Raw genomic sequence first — 18218 nt, forward strand, 5'->3', positions numbered from 1 at the left:
CTACGAGGTCGTACCTTTGATACAACATCCAGTGCTGAGACCTCCACAGCAAGCCATTTCCACAGCGCTGCACACCAAATCCAGGATACCCTCAGAAACCGGCAAAGACTTCCACTCACGTTTCACGACTGCCTAGTACTGAATCCTACCTGACTTCTTGACACGACTCAAACTTGCCAAAGTCACTAAATCAACGTCAACTACAATAATCAAGCCACATAATTGCAACGTCACGAGGGTGCTGGCAAAAGTCCTGCTGCACGGCGGCGGGCTTCGCCCGCCGCCGTGCAGCCCAATACGTGGCTCAAAAACCTGATTTTTTGGACTTGGAGCAAAATTCTGCACACTTTCACGTGTTTCCATGTTACGACAAGTTGCGCACGGTCTGCTCACATTCAAATACAGTGCTGCCAACAAATGACAGCGTGCAACAAAAAAATCTTTCCTTGCAAGGGCACATTTTCGGCCATAACTCTTGAACGGCCGGTCAGATCGGGACACAATTTTCAGAGAATTTGCAGCTATTAATGCTCTTTCAACTGACGTAGCACTCAATATGAATTTACAAATTCGATTTTCAGCGAATTTTTGGGTAGTCTGCCACCTTAATACTAGCTGAAATATCTGGCCAGCCCAAAATTGTATGCACAGTGAGAACACCGGCCAACTTTCGCAATATTCGTTAGGGGCACGAACATTTGTATTTATAGGGTACTTCTAATCTATTTGTGACAGAATGGCAGAAAAAGATGCGAAAATAGAACAGAGACTAGTCTGCCAGCGGTGCGAAACTACATCTTAAGCCGAGGTCATCATGCTTTAATACTAGCTGAAATATCTGGCCAGCCCAAAATTGTATGCACAGTGCACGCTCTTATGAAAATAACGAAGCATTCCGAAAATATAAAAAATGGCCTGTCCGATGTTTAAGGAGAAATCAAAACAAAACCCAAAAATAGGTCGCCGGTTGAAATCTCGGGCACAGCCCAAATCATCAGTGCACACGCCTAACGAGGATTCCGTGTTCTCAAGCCAGCGCCTTCACTCCAGTAATATGATACGAACGCGTTGATGTGCTCACGTCAACACAACAGGAAGGCACTAAAGAAATTAGGGCTCAAACGGTCACGGTTTTACCCGTAACGGTTAACTGCTAAGCTAACGGTCGGTTTAATGGTTATAACCTATAAGCCACGGCAATCCTGCGGACTCTTTTTTAACCGTACATTTGACTATACGTACTCATTCAAAAAATGTACCCTATTCAGTACAACGCACACATATATATTCTCTTGCATGCTCATTCATACATACTCTCACACCAAGAGACCAGATATGACCGAGTTGACAGCCCAGAAATTGCCTACGCGTGCGACAGCCTGCGAAAGTGCATACTTTGCAAGGACCTGATACTTGACAAATTGACTGAAAAGTTACTGCGTAACCGTTATCTTTATCGGTTAACCGTTAATTCTTCGTAACAGGTCTGCAACCGGTTAATCGGACTAATCGTTTGAGCCCTAATTATAACACTACATTTCCACAAAAGTGACATTACCGGTATACTCAAATGGCCCAACTAATTACTTCTGCGAAAACCAGGCTTACGTAGTATGAAAATCATTTTTTTGGAGAAAATGATGTTTTGTAAAAAGGTTGTGTCGCGTGGACGCTCGAGTGCAGTGAAGTGGAACCAAAGACTCGCTTGTTTGAAGAAGTAGCAGTCATTGCAGGAAGGGTTTCAGCAGTCAGGGAAGTCAAAGGGCTTCCGGTAGGCACCGGCGGATTATGCCGGCATAATTATTGGCATAATTGGGTGGTTGAAAATTTGGAGCATAATTTGGCATCCTTTCGGAGGTAGGAGCATAACCACATGATTGTACCACAGTTCTAGTATGTAGGCTACAGAATTGTATACAATGCACCTGATCAGCGCTAGTGATCTGTTTGGTAAAGGGTTTGGAGGTCATGCAGATATAGTTTTCAGTGAAAAGCAGGGTTTTATGAGGTATCCCGAGGTGGACGAGATAGTGCTGGGTAGTCCGCAAACGGACTCTGCGTACATGTACATTATCCATGTTACGAAGTCGTGACCTCGGGATTTTAGCAGCCGTGGCTGTGCAGGCTATGGATATTTCTCCATCTAAATATAATTAAAAATATCAAGTGAGGTGGTATACGGTTGATGTTCGATGATGATGGAAGGAGAGGTGGAGCTACGAGAGAGATGAGCTGATTATTCGCAGGGTGAGGTTGACATCGGTTGGACGAGAATGACGATTATGAAGACAGTCAGTTGAACATGATAATTTTGAAACGAAAGGTAACTCAAACAAAATTTCGCAATGAAAAATCTTTTTACAAAAGAAGTTGTAGTGAATAGAAGATGCAATATTTTCTCTTTCTTTGTTGATCTCTAGCATGCATGGACACCTTGGTATGGGGATACCCATGTATTTTGTGGGAATTATGGCCACCTGCAAGTACATGTACGAAAAACGCACAATTTTCCAAACTTTGAGGCTCCATAAGTACAACAAAGTGAGTATGTATCCCTGCGTGCCAAAGCATTATATGAGGATTTTGCGAGCATAATGCGAGAATCCATGAAAGCATAATTCCATGATTTCGCGAGCATAATCCGCCGGAGCCTTCCGGTAGAATATTCCCTGCTACTCCCCTAGTCACAACGAAGAGTTTTTGAGCTGATCGAACGGATTCCATTTCCTACACTCATGGATGGCGAAATTTCTGCTCTAGCTGCTGCTTGCGGGAAATGGTGAAGAAATCGTCTCCAGTTAGAGTCGTGATGGCGATAGCGAGGAGAACCTGGACGACATCGATCCAGCCAATCGAAGTACGGAGATACTTGCTGTTTCTGGGCCTGACACAAAGGGAACACGAGCAGCAGAGCTCATACGTTTGCAGCAAGTTCACGAGGAAAAAGGCTTGAAGCGCAGTGTGATAACTGTTTTGAATTGAAGTCCTTTGCTGCTCGGAGTTTCTTCAGATAGGTTACTATTTCCTTCTCCCTAGCCAATGTTTTATCATGTGTTGAAACCGGACCGAGTTCCACAAATTTAGACCCGTCGTCCAGTATGGTGGCCATTTCTGTATTATACTCCATTCGCGTTAAGATAACTGTTGCCCGACCTTTGTCTGGCCGAGTGATGATGATATCATTGTTCTTTTTCAGCTCTGAACGAGCTTTCATGTGTTCGCGGGATAGTGAAAATGTTCTCCGTTCAGCGAGTTTGTCAGCATGTTCCTCGGCTGTAGCACGCAATGTGGCCGTACACACCATTTTCTTTGATTCCGATACCGGTGCAAAACCACCCAATTTCCGATAGAATAATTCAAAATCACAAAGTACTCGCTCTCTCATGTTTGATGTTGGTGGTATGCCGAAATCTACGCCTCTAGATAGTAGCTCCTTTTGAACAGTCGTAAGTGGAATGTTCGCCATGTCAATTATTGTGCTGGTATCAATTGTGATGGAGCCAAAGCGCTTCTTCCGAAGCCACTTGATGTTCTGATCGTATTTGGTGACTAATCGAGTATGTAGCCTATCATCATTCTACGAGATAAGCATGGAGAAACGAAGAAAGTCATGTTGTGACAGGAAGTCCCGCGCCTGGCGGTAGAGGTGTTTAAATGCAGTTCGTGTTTCGTCAATTGTATCCATGGATCTCGCAATGTCATCCTTGATGAAAGTCCTTTCAATTGAAAGGGACTGGTATGCTTTAGCCCGCTGTACCCTCTTCTGGATAGCGCCAGGACAGACACCGAACTCCAAGCATTGTTTGAGAAAAGCAACATTAAACGCAATGCACCTACAAACATAACGCTTGCGAAGCACATTATTCAGACATTCAGTCTGATCGCGAGTGTATCTCCGTTTAAAGTATTTAAATAACCGACGAGGAGACAACAGTCGTAAAATAGCAATGAAAAATATCAATTGTGCACTCATAACCATGTATAAATAATTAAAATGAAACAATTCCAGAACGTTTTCGTGTGACTATCATCAGTGGAACATTGTCACATGTGACGGACAACGCAACCACAATCTACGGCAACACAGTATGACTGTATGAGTTACCTGCGTGCGTATGGGGAGTGCTGCATAGCAGACCTGGTGAGAAGGCAGAAATGCCTGTTCACTTGGTGATGTAAAATAAAATAAACAAACAAACAAGACTAGACATTGGGAATTCAAAAAGAGGGCCAAAAGTTTACAAGTTATCCGTTTTGTCCAACACTAACGACCGGTTATAAGCAGAATACTGTTGAGTCAAAAATGTGCAACAATTAGCACAAAACTGACTAATGAGATCATGACATTCAACCAACTGATGCTTAGTTGCATCACGTCTAGAATGCGCAAACCAGCAGCCTTCCAACTTGGAAGGTTCTAAGTTATGACTGGCTGCTGGTTTGCGCATTCTAGACGTGATCCAGCTAAGCATCAGGTCGTTGAATGTCATGATCTCATCAGTCAGTTTTGTGCTAATTGTTGTGGCACATTTTTGACTCAACAGTATTCTGCTTATAACCGGTCGTTAGTGTTGGACAAAACGGATAACTTGTAAACTTTTGGTCCTCTTTTTCAATTTTAATCCTTGGCTAACTTTGAGTTTAATAGACATTTGGAAGAACGTTATTATGCTGCGTACATTCAAACGCCGGAGATGACAACCCAGTGATGGCAAAGTTTTGCCTAGAAAACGGCTGTAACACTGAGAAGCCACGTGCCATAAGGAAAGATATAGCCACGATGACCTAGACTCAAAGAGAGCGTTGGGGAGAGGGGTGTTGACAGCAGGTGAGACGGCCTAAAAGAAAAGTTCAGCGATCTGACACTGTGACAGGATAGCTGGGGGGCTGTAGGCATGCATGACACTGTGACAGGATAGCTGGGGGGCTGTAGGCATGCACCACACTGCTATAATTATGTAGATCTACATGTGGCGCAGTGACAATGTGAGCGACGTGAGCGACGTGAGGAGACCTGCGCCTGGTTGCCATGGAAAAGCATCAAGAGTACAAATAGGGAAAACCCCGGTGATAAAGAGAATATCCCATCCCGTAGCCAGGATGTCCGGCCCTGGCGCAAGCTTGATGGTTTTGGACCGAATTCTCTGCGCCGGATCAAGTAAACACTATCATAATGTTTTACTTTCAAATGGCCAATACCGGATGCAAAGAAATAAAGAATGATTGTTATAAATTATCATGATCACAATCAATAAGACAAGCTGAATCGACATTTGTGTACACTTTATTCATGCAATGTAAAACGGTCGGGACAATGTGCAATAAAACGATGAAAATATGAAGAAAATAAAGTGTAGAGAAAAAAAGGATTCAAACAAGTTTTCGTACAACACTCGTCAGGAATCGTCGTTGTACTGAACGACACTGAAACAAAATTGAACTATTATAGAAAATCTAAGTTAGAGAAATAACAGCAGTGAAATTTACATGTGTAAATTAAATTTTAACAACGAAAGCGAGAGCAATAGCGAATGCGTGCGCTAACAATATACTTGCAAATGAAAAATGAACAAACAAGAGAAAGAAAGTATATGGTCACCTCATACTCGGTTCATAGTGAAGCATCCTTGGTTGTCAAAACCGATCTTCTGCAAGAACAGGCTGTTGGTTGCTTATCATGCGGATACTGATGTACATGTCGTGTACTTCAAAGCAACTGTTATGTACGATGCAGTCAAGCACATCCAGTGTCATTGTGAGAAAGAAAAAAATCTAATCACCGGTATGGAATAAAAAAGAGCAGGATATTTGTCGTTACACTCACATGTATAAAAGGAGGCGCCGCTATTAAATAAAATTCAACAAAAACAACAGAACAAGGATACAGGCGTGCAGAATAAGTAAAAATGTTTAGGAATATTCTCACACGCCCACAGGTCGGTCTTATTCACGCAAAGGCTACGCAGACCTGCAACACTTTCTTCTAGATACAGGGGCAGGCAAGGGGGTAGGGTAGCGTGAGTGAACCATCACCGACTCCTCCTTCGCTAGCATGTTCCTGGGCAAGAAGCGGATGGTTGGACAACGGTAAAGAGAACATATGATTACTACAGAATAAAGAATAAAATAATGAACAACGTATAGCCCAAGGAGACAGGAGCCGGTGCGTCTGAATAAGGCTTGAAAGTGCTACGTTTCAGCCGGGCCGGCCAGAGCCATGACAATGGTGCCTTTGTATGAAGATTATGTAGGGATCCTCAGGCAAGTTTCATCCAAATTTTTCTATGTATCATTTTTTAAATTATACTTCTGATGTCATCACCTTCAAGCCCTATTAGAGACAGAAAGTCATAATTTTGCACGAGTACTACTTCGAAGTATTTGTTTCGTTGCAGAAGATATAGGCACGAGTTACGAAGCAACTGTCCACAACAGTAACAAGATAATAAGCAGCCAGAAAGCGGGGTAACTGGGCACAAACTCTGATAGGCTACTGAGGAATTCAACCATCTGACACCTAGCTCTGTAGCACATCTCCAGTACCCAAACCAACAGTATTCCAGCTTGGAAGGCTCAAGATTTAGGTAAGACCAAGGAGGGGAAGGTGATCGCAGCAAAAATTTCGAGGCAGCAAAGCAGCACACCACCCAAATTCAGTGGGTCAGAAATCAAAGACAAATACGGAAGGGGAAGCTTTGGGAAATAAAATTGTACAGACGCGGACACCGCCGATATCTAACGGTACTCCTCATGCATGACACTGGTGTGGAGGGAGTTGACTACAGTAACAAGCCTAATATCTTGATACAATGATGGACGGTTACTTCATAACTGGTATCCACGTGTTGACAATGGTATCCACGTGTTCTCTTACAGCAAGAGTACATAATGCCCCAGAGTGTGCAACGCCTGATTCAGCTCTGCATAGGGTCTTGGTCGAGCGGAATTGGATCTTTGCGTCACAATACCGTACACATCTGAAGGGAACCCGGGGAGTCGAGGGTACTCTCGGATCAAAAACAACGGCGCCCTGCCTGGAGACCGGCCTTGCGCTGGTGTGAAGTGTACGCCTGACACCAGAAGATCCGATTACGCTCGACCAAGACCCTATGCAGAGCACACTCTGGGGGTATGTACTCTTGCTTATACTTGAAGTAATTTTCATCTATTTGGCGGGCGGCAGGCATAGTGGGATGGTCTAAGACCATGATTGGGAAATAGAGGGTACCAGGTTCAAGTCCTGCTTGGAAGCGCAAGAATGTTTTCCAACCGTGCTGCGACCCACAATTTATTGGGAACTTGTGGCCTGGTACGAGGGAAACATGGATGCAGTGAATGGGATTTTTGGTCGTTGACCACTTTGTGGTGGGTATCATCTACTCGCCTCCCACCGCTTAGTAGCTGCATCTGCGCCTTAGGGTCGGGTTCCACTGCGGCTTTGTGGCTCCGCTGCTCCGCGGCACTTGGCTTCATGTAGCAGAGCGGCGCGGTCCCACTGACACTCGCCATCCGCAGTACCGCGGTCGTGCTTAACGTGTTTTTGATGACGTTTTACCTGCCTGCGCACGTGAAATCGAAAAGATCTTCGTGTTCAGGCCTGCGCAACGAATTAATTGAATTCTAAAATTCTCATGAAGATGGTTGCGACTTCTAAGTTTAAAATTCTCGCGTATAAAACCATGCAAGTTACGGGTAACTGGCTGAGCCGCGACCGCGGCTCACAGTTATTGTTCAAGCAGTGAAGCGAAAACTCGTGGTGAGATGCGGTCGCGCTGCACCAGCCTGAGCCGCGGTCACTTAGTCTATGGCAACGATGATGTTTCATGCCGAGGATGACATGCAGTGGAGCAGTGGAGCCGCAGTGGAACGGGGCCTTTAGATCTTCGCAGGGTGGTGGGGTTCCTACAGATGCTGAAAACCTAGTCTAGCTGAGTCTCAAGCGAAATGTGAAAATTAAAAACACAACTGTTTTCCACAAAAAATATCCGGATAGGCGAGAGAACCGGATAATCGAACACACATACTGTATGTATGCCCCTTTAATGCACTACCCGCTAGCAATCGATCCCAGCGTACGTTGCCTGCTTTTCGCGCTAGCTGCTACCCAGTAAGTAGGCCATAGGCCTGTTGGGTATACCCAAGTAAAATAATAAAATACCACTTCTACTACTACTACAGTCGTCCCTCTTTAACCCATCACTTTAAAAGCCGGCACAATTTTTAGTTAGCAAAATGTCCTCTTCATGCACATTGTAGCAGTAAATCAGATTTTCTAATCCAGTACCCTCCCTAATCCAGCACCCTCCCTAATCCAGTACCCTCCCTAATCCAGCACCCTCCCTAATCCAGCACCCTCCCTAATCCAGTACCCTCCCTAATCCAGTACCCTCCCTAATCCAGTACCCTCCCTAATCCAGTACCCTCCCTAATCCAGTACCCTCCCTAATCCAGCACCCTCCCTAATCCAGCACCCTCCCTAATCCAGCACCCTCCCTAATCCAGCACCCTCCCTAATCCAGCACCCTCCCTAATCCAGCACCCTCCCTAATCCTGCACCCTCCCTAATCCAGCACCCTCCCTAATCCAGCACCCTCCCTAATCCAGCACCCTCCCTAATCCAGTACCCTCCCTAATCCAGCACCCTCGCTAATCCAGCAGAATTTCCGTAGCACAAATGATGCCGGATTATATAGGGACCACTGTACTACCACTGTAGAAAGGAAAAGGACATAATTTTAGATACGAGTTGAGTGTAACTGGCCACCACTGTAACTACATACTATAATATTATACAGTCAGAATGTGCATCAACTAGGCACAAAATTGACAGAGTACCGAGTTTCAAACTACTACTACAACTATTTTACTATTCTTTTTAGAAAATTGGGTGTTTTTCGCATACGTTCATTTGCTGTTGCTTTATGCTTTCTTTTTGATGGTTTCTGTTGCTCATTTTGGATTGAAATAAGGACGATTCGTCTACTATGTATGCATGGCATATGCTGTAAATCGGGAACCAACAATTTACTTCCGGATGGCGAGGGATCCGGATCAAAAAGGAGCAATGGATAAACGAGGTCTGAGGTACATGTAGTGGGGATGACGATGGCCTCCAGCAGCCCGGGTGGAGATCGGAAACAGCACCTACTGTATCAGAACAGAACAGACTTCAGCCACGCCGATGCCTGACCTTCCGCTTGTCGCCATGTAGAGACCAATATCACCAAATGTCTCACCAAAGGTCTGAAGAACAATAGCAAAACAAAGCCAAAGAAATGCTTTAATGCCGAAGAATAATGCTGTACAGCAGAGCAACGAGAGAGCTTGGAAGCTCAGGGCCCTACGCTATGCTTTTTTGCCTTGATGACCTAGACAAAAAAAAGCACAGGGATGTTTTAAATTCTTTAAAAATATCTTTTTTTAAGACATAACGTGGGATTCGAACCCGCACTATCGCGCGCCCTGCATGCATCCCCCGATACACTTCGCATACATACTAATTCTTCCAAGTTGTTTCACATTGTGATCTTGCATTTGAAAGCCCTATTTGAATATGCATTGTGGCCAGCCGTCTTTGATGGCACGGTACGGTAGGGGATAGGTACGGGACAGGTACGATCGAGGGTAATACGACTTCGTCTAGCTGCCCGCACTATTCAAATAGGGCTTTCAAACGCAAGATAATAACGTGACGCAACTTGGAAGAATGGGTATGAATGCGAAGTGTATGGGGGAATGCATGTAGGGCGATAGTGCGGGTTCGAATCCCAGGATATGCCTGAAAAAATAGGAGAATTGAAAAATTTATAACATCCTATGCTTTTTTGCCTTCAGATACGGATAGCGCCAGGTGTGACACAAACAAACAAACACACAAACAAACAAATACCAAACGAGAGAGCTTGGAAGCTCAGGGCCCTGCGCTATGCTTTTTTGCCTTGACCTAGACAAAAAAAAGCATAGGGATGTTTTCTTAAAAAAAATCCTTTTTTTAAACCTGGGATTCGAACCCGCACTATCGCGCGCCCTGCATGCAGCCCCCGATACACTTCGCATACATACTAATTCTTCCAAGTTGTTTCACATTGTGATCTTGCATTTGAAAGCCCTATTTGAATATGCATTGTGGCCAGCCATCTTTGATGGCACGGTACGGTAGGGAATAGGTACGGGACAGGTACGATCGAGGGTAATACGACACCGTCTAGCTGCCTTCAATATTCAAATAGGGCTTTCAAACGCAAGATTAACGTGAAGCAACTTGGAAGAATGGGTATGAATGCGAAGTGTATGGGGGAATGCATGTAGGGCGATAGTGCGGGTTCGAATCCCAGGATATGCCTGAAAAAAAAGGAGAATTGAAAAATTTATAACATCCTATGCTTTTTTGCCGTCAGATACGGATAGCGCCAGGCGTGACACAAACAAACAAACAAACACACAAACAAACAAATACCAAATTAAAGCTGTGTGGACCCTGGCTAGCGCCAGACGTTACTGAAGTAACGTCTTCTGCATAGCTACGGGAATTAAAGCTGTGTGGACCCTGGCTAGCGCCAGACGTTACTGAAGTAACGTCTTCTGCATAGCTACGGGAATAAATGATTATTGGAGTGATACAATTTTACAAAAAGGTGCTGAAAAAACGAGCGGGAACAAATGCATTCCAACCGGGACGGGAGGTCAGGCAGCATAGCAGCACGTACAACCGGACGCCTGTAACGCCACACATAAATAAGGAAACCCAAAATGGGCGCGCAAGCAGCACTTACATTGGCGATCTTCTGGCCCTCTCTGTCTGTCACTTTCTTGTGATGCTGATGGCTACCTTCGACCAAATCAATCTTGTTTGCCAGGACGGCAACTGTCACATGTGAGGCGCAGGTGTTCTGAAAAGACGATGTGCACAAACATCAAGCGTGAGGAGCCCGGGTACAAGGGAAATATAGTATTTTTATGGTCGGGGTTGTTATTCATGAGGGCCGCCGGACTTCTAGTTCTCACTCATTCCTACCTTATCAATTGACAAGTTACTCATTCTTCCTGTCTTGTTGATGACAAAATTGCTTGTCCGGCACCAACAATCTGTTGAGATACTAGAAGAAAATTCTGATCGGCTTTTGGAAACCCGGTTTTTGCCGGATTAAGGCTCAAACACGGACTTTAAATCAAAGTACTCGGCTTTGGACCAGCTTCTCCATACAAGGTCCTCGCACATCAGTCAAACCTAGTTGCACTCTGCGTTACGCTTTCCATTTCCGTTTCCCATTTCCCTTGCTGTAAACTCAAGGCGGGTACTCTCGCACGAGTACTTTACATCACTATTTACCTGTACAATGGCGTGCCAATCTTTCAGGTTCTCGAACGTCTCCCTTCGTGTGCAGTCGTACAGGAAGAACACGCCATCCATTGGTCGCAGGTAGGTCCTCAAGAACACACGGTGCCTACAGAAAGGGAGAGATTCCAGTTAGAGCGAAGTCGGCAGTCAAAATCATAGTGGGATGGTCCGCTAAGGCCACAGGCAGGTAGCAGAGGCCACCATGCTCAAGTCCTACTCAGAAGCGGAAGGATGTTTTCAACCGTACTGCATACTGGGTATATTGGAACTCGTGACTAAGCGCGAGGGAAACATGACTACCATTAAAAAATTTAAATAGAGCAGCCGATGTACACTAAGTGTATATTTGTATACACAATTCGGAGAGGTTAGCTGCTAAATAAGCGAGACGTGTTGACCCCACCAGGACTCGAACCTGGGACCAATGGTACTCTTGCTATGACCTTACTTGCCATGAGCTATGCTCTCCTAGCCGAACCAAGCTGGAGGCACTGAAAGCATTTTCACTGCAGTCTGACATACATGTGTCGTCTTGAACTACAACGGGGACAAGACGAGAAGGTGTGCATACGAAGGGGACAGAAGACGGTACAGCCGCATGTACCAAGCATTCCAAGACAGCGCAGCAGCGTGTACAACGAGTCAGCATCATGTACGACAAAGAGACACAAACGCAGCAGCATGTACGACAAAGAGACACAAACGCAGCCGCATGTACGACAAAGAGCTACACGCGCAGCCTCATGTACAACAAAGAGCTACAAGTGCAACCACATGTACAACACATGTATGCACCACACTGGGCTCCCGTAGCCCGGCCCGCTCTTCTCCTTGGTGAGTCCTGTTGGCCATTTTGTCGTGACCGGTTGACTTAGCTGTCAAATGCATGTTGAAGAATCCAACCAAAGCGTGGTGATTCATACAGCTGAATTTGGTGGTTACTTTCTAGGAGCACTTACTTTTCTTCTCCAGCCGTATCATAGACCTGCAAACCAATCTTCTTGCCATTAAATGCATGTCCCATGAACTCAAAGTCGAGGCCTAGGCACGCAGGCAGGAGCAAAATCACACCGATATAACGATTATATATTAGTCGAGGGAATGGGAAAGGGAAAAAGAGTCTGAAGAGAATATTGACTGTCACCACCAACCAGGGACCCTCGCTTGAGGCCAGCGATGCTTTAACGATTTTTATAATAATACAGTGTATACAACTTTATAACGTAGCGCCCTTCCTGCAACAGTAGCACCCCGAGGTGATGCCAACTCTCACCAAGCCCCCAATGACAAGGCTGGCATTCTGCCTGTATTTTCCTCTGCCTTGCGGACCGGCAGCGCCTTGGCTGGTGTCATAATATCCCCAAGCGCCTTGGCCGGTGTCATGATATCCCCAAGCTCCTTGGCCGGTGTCATGATATCCCCAAGCGCCTTGGCCGGTGTCATAATATCCCCAAGCGCCTTGGCCGGTGTCATAATATCCCCAAGCGCCTTGGCCGGTGTCATAATATCCCCAAGCGCCTTGGCCGGTGTCATAATATCCCCAAGCGCCTTGGCCGATTTCATGATAACCCCAAGCGCCTTGGCCGGTTTCATGATATCCCCAAGCGCCTTGGCCGATTTCATGATATCCCCAAGCGCCTTGGCCGATTTCATGATAACCCCAAGCGCCTTGGCCGATTTCATGATAACCCCAAGCGCCTTGGCCGATTTCATGATAACCCCAAGCGCCTTGGCCGATTTCATGATATCCCCATGCCCTCCGCATAGTACTCTACTGATCACATACACTGCCTTCATAATACCACCATGCTACCTGCTCAAACAGCAATCTGGATCCATAAGTGCTGTGCCAAGTACTAGTTATGGCGCTGCTCATGCTCAGACCGCCCCGGCTTCTAAACCGGTGTCAACGGAGCGACCTATACTTCTGTCACAATCCACACTGGCTGACTTTTCGTCCTGGCTGGAGGCCTGGAACAATTTCGCTCGTTGCCAACATCTGGCAAGCCAAAGTCGTTCACCAAAATTGGCAGCATTTTGCCAGTCCCTGGATGAGGACCTCTGACAGTTTAACAGGCAAGGTTTCATTCACATCCCGGATTCTGTCGATGTGGCAGCCGCGGTGGACATTCCATATGCCCTCATCCGTCGCCAACGCAATCCTCTCCTGGACCAGATTGATTTCTACCGTCGGGCGCAGTCGTTTGATAGTTTCTAAAAGTCGTTGTGTGAGTTGTTGCATGCTTGTGCGTTCTCCCAGACTGCACTTTGTGCTCAATGCTCCCCACGCATTTGTGGCAACTGCAAGTTGTCTCTCATGAAGGTCAATGCTGACATTCGCCACAACTGTCGTCAGGCACAATCTGCTGGTACTTTTGCTCACCTCACAAAGATTCACCTAGGGTTCCCTGTAACAAGGTCATGCCTGTTGGGACTCCCCTAGTCAAATAGCAAATACTACTACAGACTTGTAGCTGGGATCCTCAGTGATGAGACTCATCACAAGTTGTTGCCGTCAATGACCTGACATTGGCTGATGCCGTCAAGCTATGTCGTGTTGAAGAAGCCGCCAGTGTCACTTCAAGTTGACCAAAACGAACGCAGCATAAGTATGGATGATGAACCCAGGTTTCAAAGTTTTCTTCTATAAGGCCACAGTTTGTTTTTTTCTATGTTTCTCGTCACCGCCCGCGTAGGTTGTCAGAAATTTCGGAAGAAGAAAAAAGTTCATGCTTCTACGTGTACGTGTATGTACGCTGCACATGCTGCAGCAGCTAGATGCGTCAATCAAAATCGTAAATGTTTGCACCACAGAAGCAAAGGAGCGTTCCCCGTCTGTTCTCAGCAATGAAGGCTGCCGTAACGAAACTTTCACTCGTTCACTGCCTGAGCCTCGCGGGTCCCAGGAATACCGTAAGTCGGACGAGTTCCGTGGCAACTGGCGTCTGTGGAAACGATGTCGTGGGCAGAAAATCCAAGCAATAGACGCATGGCGAGAAAAAGATGAGCAGCGTGGAGACCAGAGTTTGATAAGCAGACACAAGAACTTTGAAGTAACAAACCAAAAATGACAAGTGAGAAAGCGTTTGTTGATGCGAAAGCAGATAAATGTATGTTCTCTTCGCCTTCTCGTAATCAAACATTATACTCTCAATGTCGCAGTTTGCCTGATATTCACGGCCTGATGTGATAATGTAGTGCAATCATGTACTATGGGACCACATGATTGTACAATGTAGTACTGTGTGCGCAGTGTCTTGTACGAGTTACACATAGAAAATTTATACATTTTTCAGTAGAAATTGTTCTTGTTTTTTCTTGGCTTTTGTTTTTACCCCACCCGCCCGCCCGTATTATTAAAGGAGTAAAATCAAATTTTCACTAGTTATAGTGTTCGGGGTGCTGAGTCGAATGGTCTTGGTCCGAAGAAGCTGAGACGCTCCATTCCTCCTTTATTCCCAATCAAACTCGCGCACTTCCACCGAAACTGGGTGACTGTGCCCTACTAGATGGGGATTTGTATGCAAAATGTCACTAAAAGCGCCATTTCGTTCTAATAAATGCACGGATGACCGCGATTGGCCCATATGTTGTAGTCTTTTGGACGCTGAGTCGACTGGTTTTGGTCCGAGAATGCTGCGATGCAGCGTTCCTCTTTTATTCCCAATCGAACATGGTTGAACAAGCGGTCACGTGCTCCTGCGTACACCAGTCACCTGGTGGTCATCGTTCCAGCCTAGCGCCTGCAGGGTACAACTTACAGCATGTTTGACCTTTTTTGGGTGCACTCCTGTCACTCGAGTTGAACTCGAGTTGAACCTTGGTGTGAAAGTTGTCGCTTGCTGGCGCGGTGACCAGGTGACTTGGGCACGCAGGAGCCCGTGACCGCTTGTTCAACCATGTTTGATTGGGAATAAAGGAGGAACGCTGCATCGCAGCATTCTCGGACCAAAACCAGTCGACTCAACGTCCAAAACTAAAGACTAAAACACATGGGCCAATCGTGGTCATCCGTGCTTTTATTAGAGCGAAGTGGCGCTTTTAGTGACATTTTGTATACAAATCCCCATCTAGTAGGGCGCAGTCACCCAGTTTCGGTGGAAGTGCACGAGTTTGATTGGGAATAAAGGAGGAATGGAGCGTCTCAGCTTCCTCGGACCAAGACCATTCTACTCAGCACCCCGAACACTGCAACTGCTGAAAATTTGATTTTAGGCGTAACTTCCCCATTAATACGAACTTAGAAGTTGCGACTTCGGCGGTGATAGTCATGAAGTTGGTTCCCCATTAATATTGATAATAAGCACTACCGTATTCAAGTCAGTGGATCCATTAGGTCCCCCCACAGGTTCGCTCGTGCCGGATAGATTCAAGTATTAAAGGGGGTAATGATTAGATGATGTTGAGCTACGTGATAAGAGAATAGTTTCCAAAAAGGTACACTCGATGTGACAAGGGCAAATACTGCATGCAAGGCAGTGACCAAATAGTCATGCACGTGGAAATAACACTGAACAGTGCTACGCGTATAATAAGTCCGTTTACTCCTGTAATAGTTAATCTTCTGACTGTAGATGTTGTGATAATGTAATTCGGGCAGAACCACCTTTCGCGTCCGCATACGAAGAGTAGCGGACACCCCCACACCTGCCCGCATACCTTTTGTTAAAATTTGCCGACAAGGAACATAGAAAAAACAAAGTGTGGCCTGATGGGTGAAGTGCGTACTGTCACATGACCTCTATACATATACAAGCATACGCAATGTACAGTCATGCTCGCACTGAGTGTACTAGAGGTGGTTGCACCTGACAAACATGGGACAAGTTGCCCAGCAAAAATAGACACGTGCGCAATCAGTTCTTCACATACCCACGGTTTGTGAAAGCACTCCGATGTCGCCACCGTCCTTGCCAATGGCTAAGCGGCGAATGAATGTTGACTTGCCAACATATTTATCACCCAAGACAGCAACCCGGAAAATAGTATCCTAAAAAAGGAAAAAAACATAAAATTAATGTGCATCAAAGAGAGCAGAGCTCCGGGAATTTGATGTGATATATTGTCATGGGGCTTCTTTGCCAATACAATTTCAGCTGCTTGGGTATGTTCATTTCAGTGTAGGAATTGGGTAGCCATGTTCTTTAGTGAGAAGGCAGCATTACAACATCCTTGCTGCTCACGAGCTGCTGATGTGAGCCATTCTACAGTGGTTGCGCATCCATTACAATAGTGACCATACAGGACAGCCATGTTGGTTCCAACTCCTTTCGTGCCTTGCTCGGTCACATGATGTCGGTAGCCATGTTGGTTCCACTCACCACATTCCATGATCACTTCCCTCACAAATGAGGTCACATGACAAAGATATGAAACCACTCATTGCAGGGGCATCGTAAGGTATTTCAGGGTGGTACGGTCAGTCACCCGAAGTACTGTGTACTCGAGTGGCTGGGGTGACTCCTCTGAACAAAATCCCAAATTTCGAGCCCAAATCAGTGGATTTCTTTAATTACGTGATACCTGAGAGAAAGAGTGCTACGGTCAATACCATAGTGACCGTAGCATCTCCAACGCCCCTGGTTGCGCTCTGAAATCAGATGGTATAGATAAGGAATCGTCTCTGATATTTGCACACGTCGGCTCCGATGCCATTTTTGTGTATGCTAACAGGGGCTTCCCCATAAACCATGTGCAAGCCGCATTGCATACCATGTCCCCTCTCTTCCTCTGTGCCTGTTTGCTGCGACTCTTACCATTTGTTTTGTGGTCTGGTCATCCTCGGTGTGAAGACGGAATAGCGGCTCTTCAGTTCTCGCTCGTGATTGGCTCTCTTGTTGTTCACTCAGTCTTCGCGTTTTGGCACGATATGATGAATCATAGGACTTGGAATACGTCACCTACAGCAAAGGAATGTTCCAACATGAAAAGGCAAACAAAGGTATTATGTTGGAAATAACTTGCAATGAACTAATGCTTTTTCAAATGTATTGTAAATCGAACTTAGAAAAATCCTTTGTCCATTATCAAAACGACAGTAGCCTCAACGGATTACCCATAAACGATAATTGTTGTTGCTGAAGAGGGTTATTGAACTGAAAGGTGATTTTTGGGAAGAATAGACTGTGATTTTTGAAAGATTTGACGATTGAGAAAGAGAAACCATGGTGAACTGCAATGGTACTTGAGATTGGTCAGGTATTCACACCATTTTCAATTCTTTCTTTCGGAAAGTCATGTTTTCACAGTGGCTAGCTTTTCACATTTCCCCATCTTGGACTTTTTGCATGAATTAATGCACAGGGTGAAGTCAAACAAGCAAATTAGTAAAACATCTCCAGGCACATATTTTGCTGAACATCGTGTAGCTGATCTTTCCGGGTGTTCCAAAGGGAATGTTTACATTTCAGGGAGCGCAGTAAGAATACCAATGGTTAACTGGGTGACCCTAGTACCCTAGTACAACATGAATACATAACACCGTAAGATCAAAAAAGCAAATCATTTACAGCTTGAGTCAGCCAGTGTCACTGACGGCTATACCCAGCCCCGACAAAAGTCAGCGAACACTTGCTTACAGTTGGAGACTGCGTAAATCCGGACTGGTCATTCGAGGAGTCTACAGGGTTATAGCCCACATCAACACCCAAAGATACTGTGCTGTTTCTCTTGCTGTATGCGGCTCGCGAGCCAGTTGAGTCACCCGAAGTTGAGGTTGGCTGCTCAAACATTGACCGAGCCCTCGCGAAGCTCCCCTGCCGTTGTCGCAGAGTATGTCCAGGTAGCGAAGATGAAGGAGATCTTGGAGTGACATGACTGTGCTCACTAGAATCAGATGTAAAACCTGCAAATTAATATCGGTAGATGCAAAACATAAAAC

At 45.6% G+C, this 18218-nt stretch overlaps 1 protein-coding gene across 1 annotated transcript; it reads right to left on the reverse strand.

Moving 5' to 3' along the window:
• Nucleotides 1-5266: 5266 nt before the first annotated feature.
• On the reverse strand, nt 5267-18179 carry LOC135823373 (ras-related protein Rab-13-like). Its single transcript, XM_065336227.1, has 8 exons — nt 17917-18179; nt 17095-17238; nt 16211-16328; nt 12298-12379; nt 11330-11444; nt 10773-10889; nt 9149-9243; nt 5267-6058 (listed from the first exon to the last, which is right to left on the reverse strand). The coding sequence occupies exons 1-8, from the start codon at nt 18067-18069 to the stop codon at nt 5959-5961; spliced, it is 924 nt and encodes a 307-aa protein (XP_065192299.1). The 5' UTR covers nt 18070-18179; the 3' UTR covers nt 5267-5958.
• Nucleotides 18180-18218: the final 39 nt, after the last annotated feature.

Source organism: Sycon ciliatum, chromosome 8 (assembly GCF_964019385.1).
Source record: "Sycon ciliatum chromosome 8, ocSycCili1.1, whole genome shotgun sequence".
Lineage (NCBI taxonomy): Eukaryota > Metazoa > Porifera > Calcarea > Leucosolenida > Sycettidae > Sycon > Sycon ciliatum.

Bases quoted from the DNA above. Each gene is read 5' to 3' on its own strand.
- LOC135823373 (XM_065336227.1), bottom strand. From the start codon at position 18,069: ATGTTTGAGCAGCCAACCTCAACTTCGGGTGACTCAACTGGCTCGCGA. The intron at 12,380-16,210 runs GTATGTGAAGAA...CTGCGTGCCTAG, and splicing joins AGTGCTTTCACAAACCGTGG to GCCTCGACTTTGAGTTCATG. The intron at 9,244-10,772 runs GTAAGTGCTGCT...ATTGTTCTTCAG, and splicing joins AGGGCCAGAAGATCGCCAAT to ACCTTTGGTGAGACATTTGG.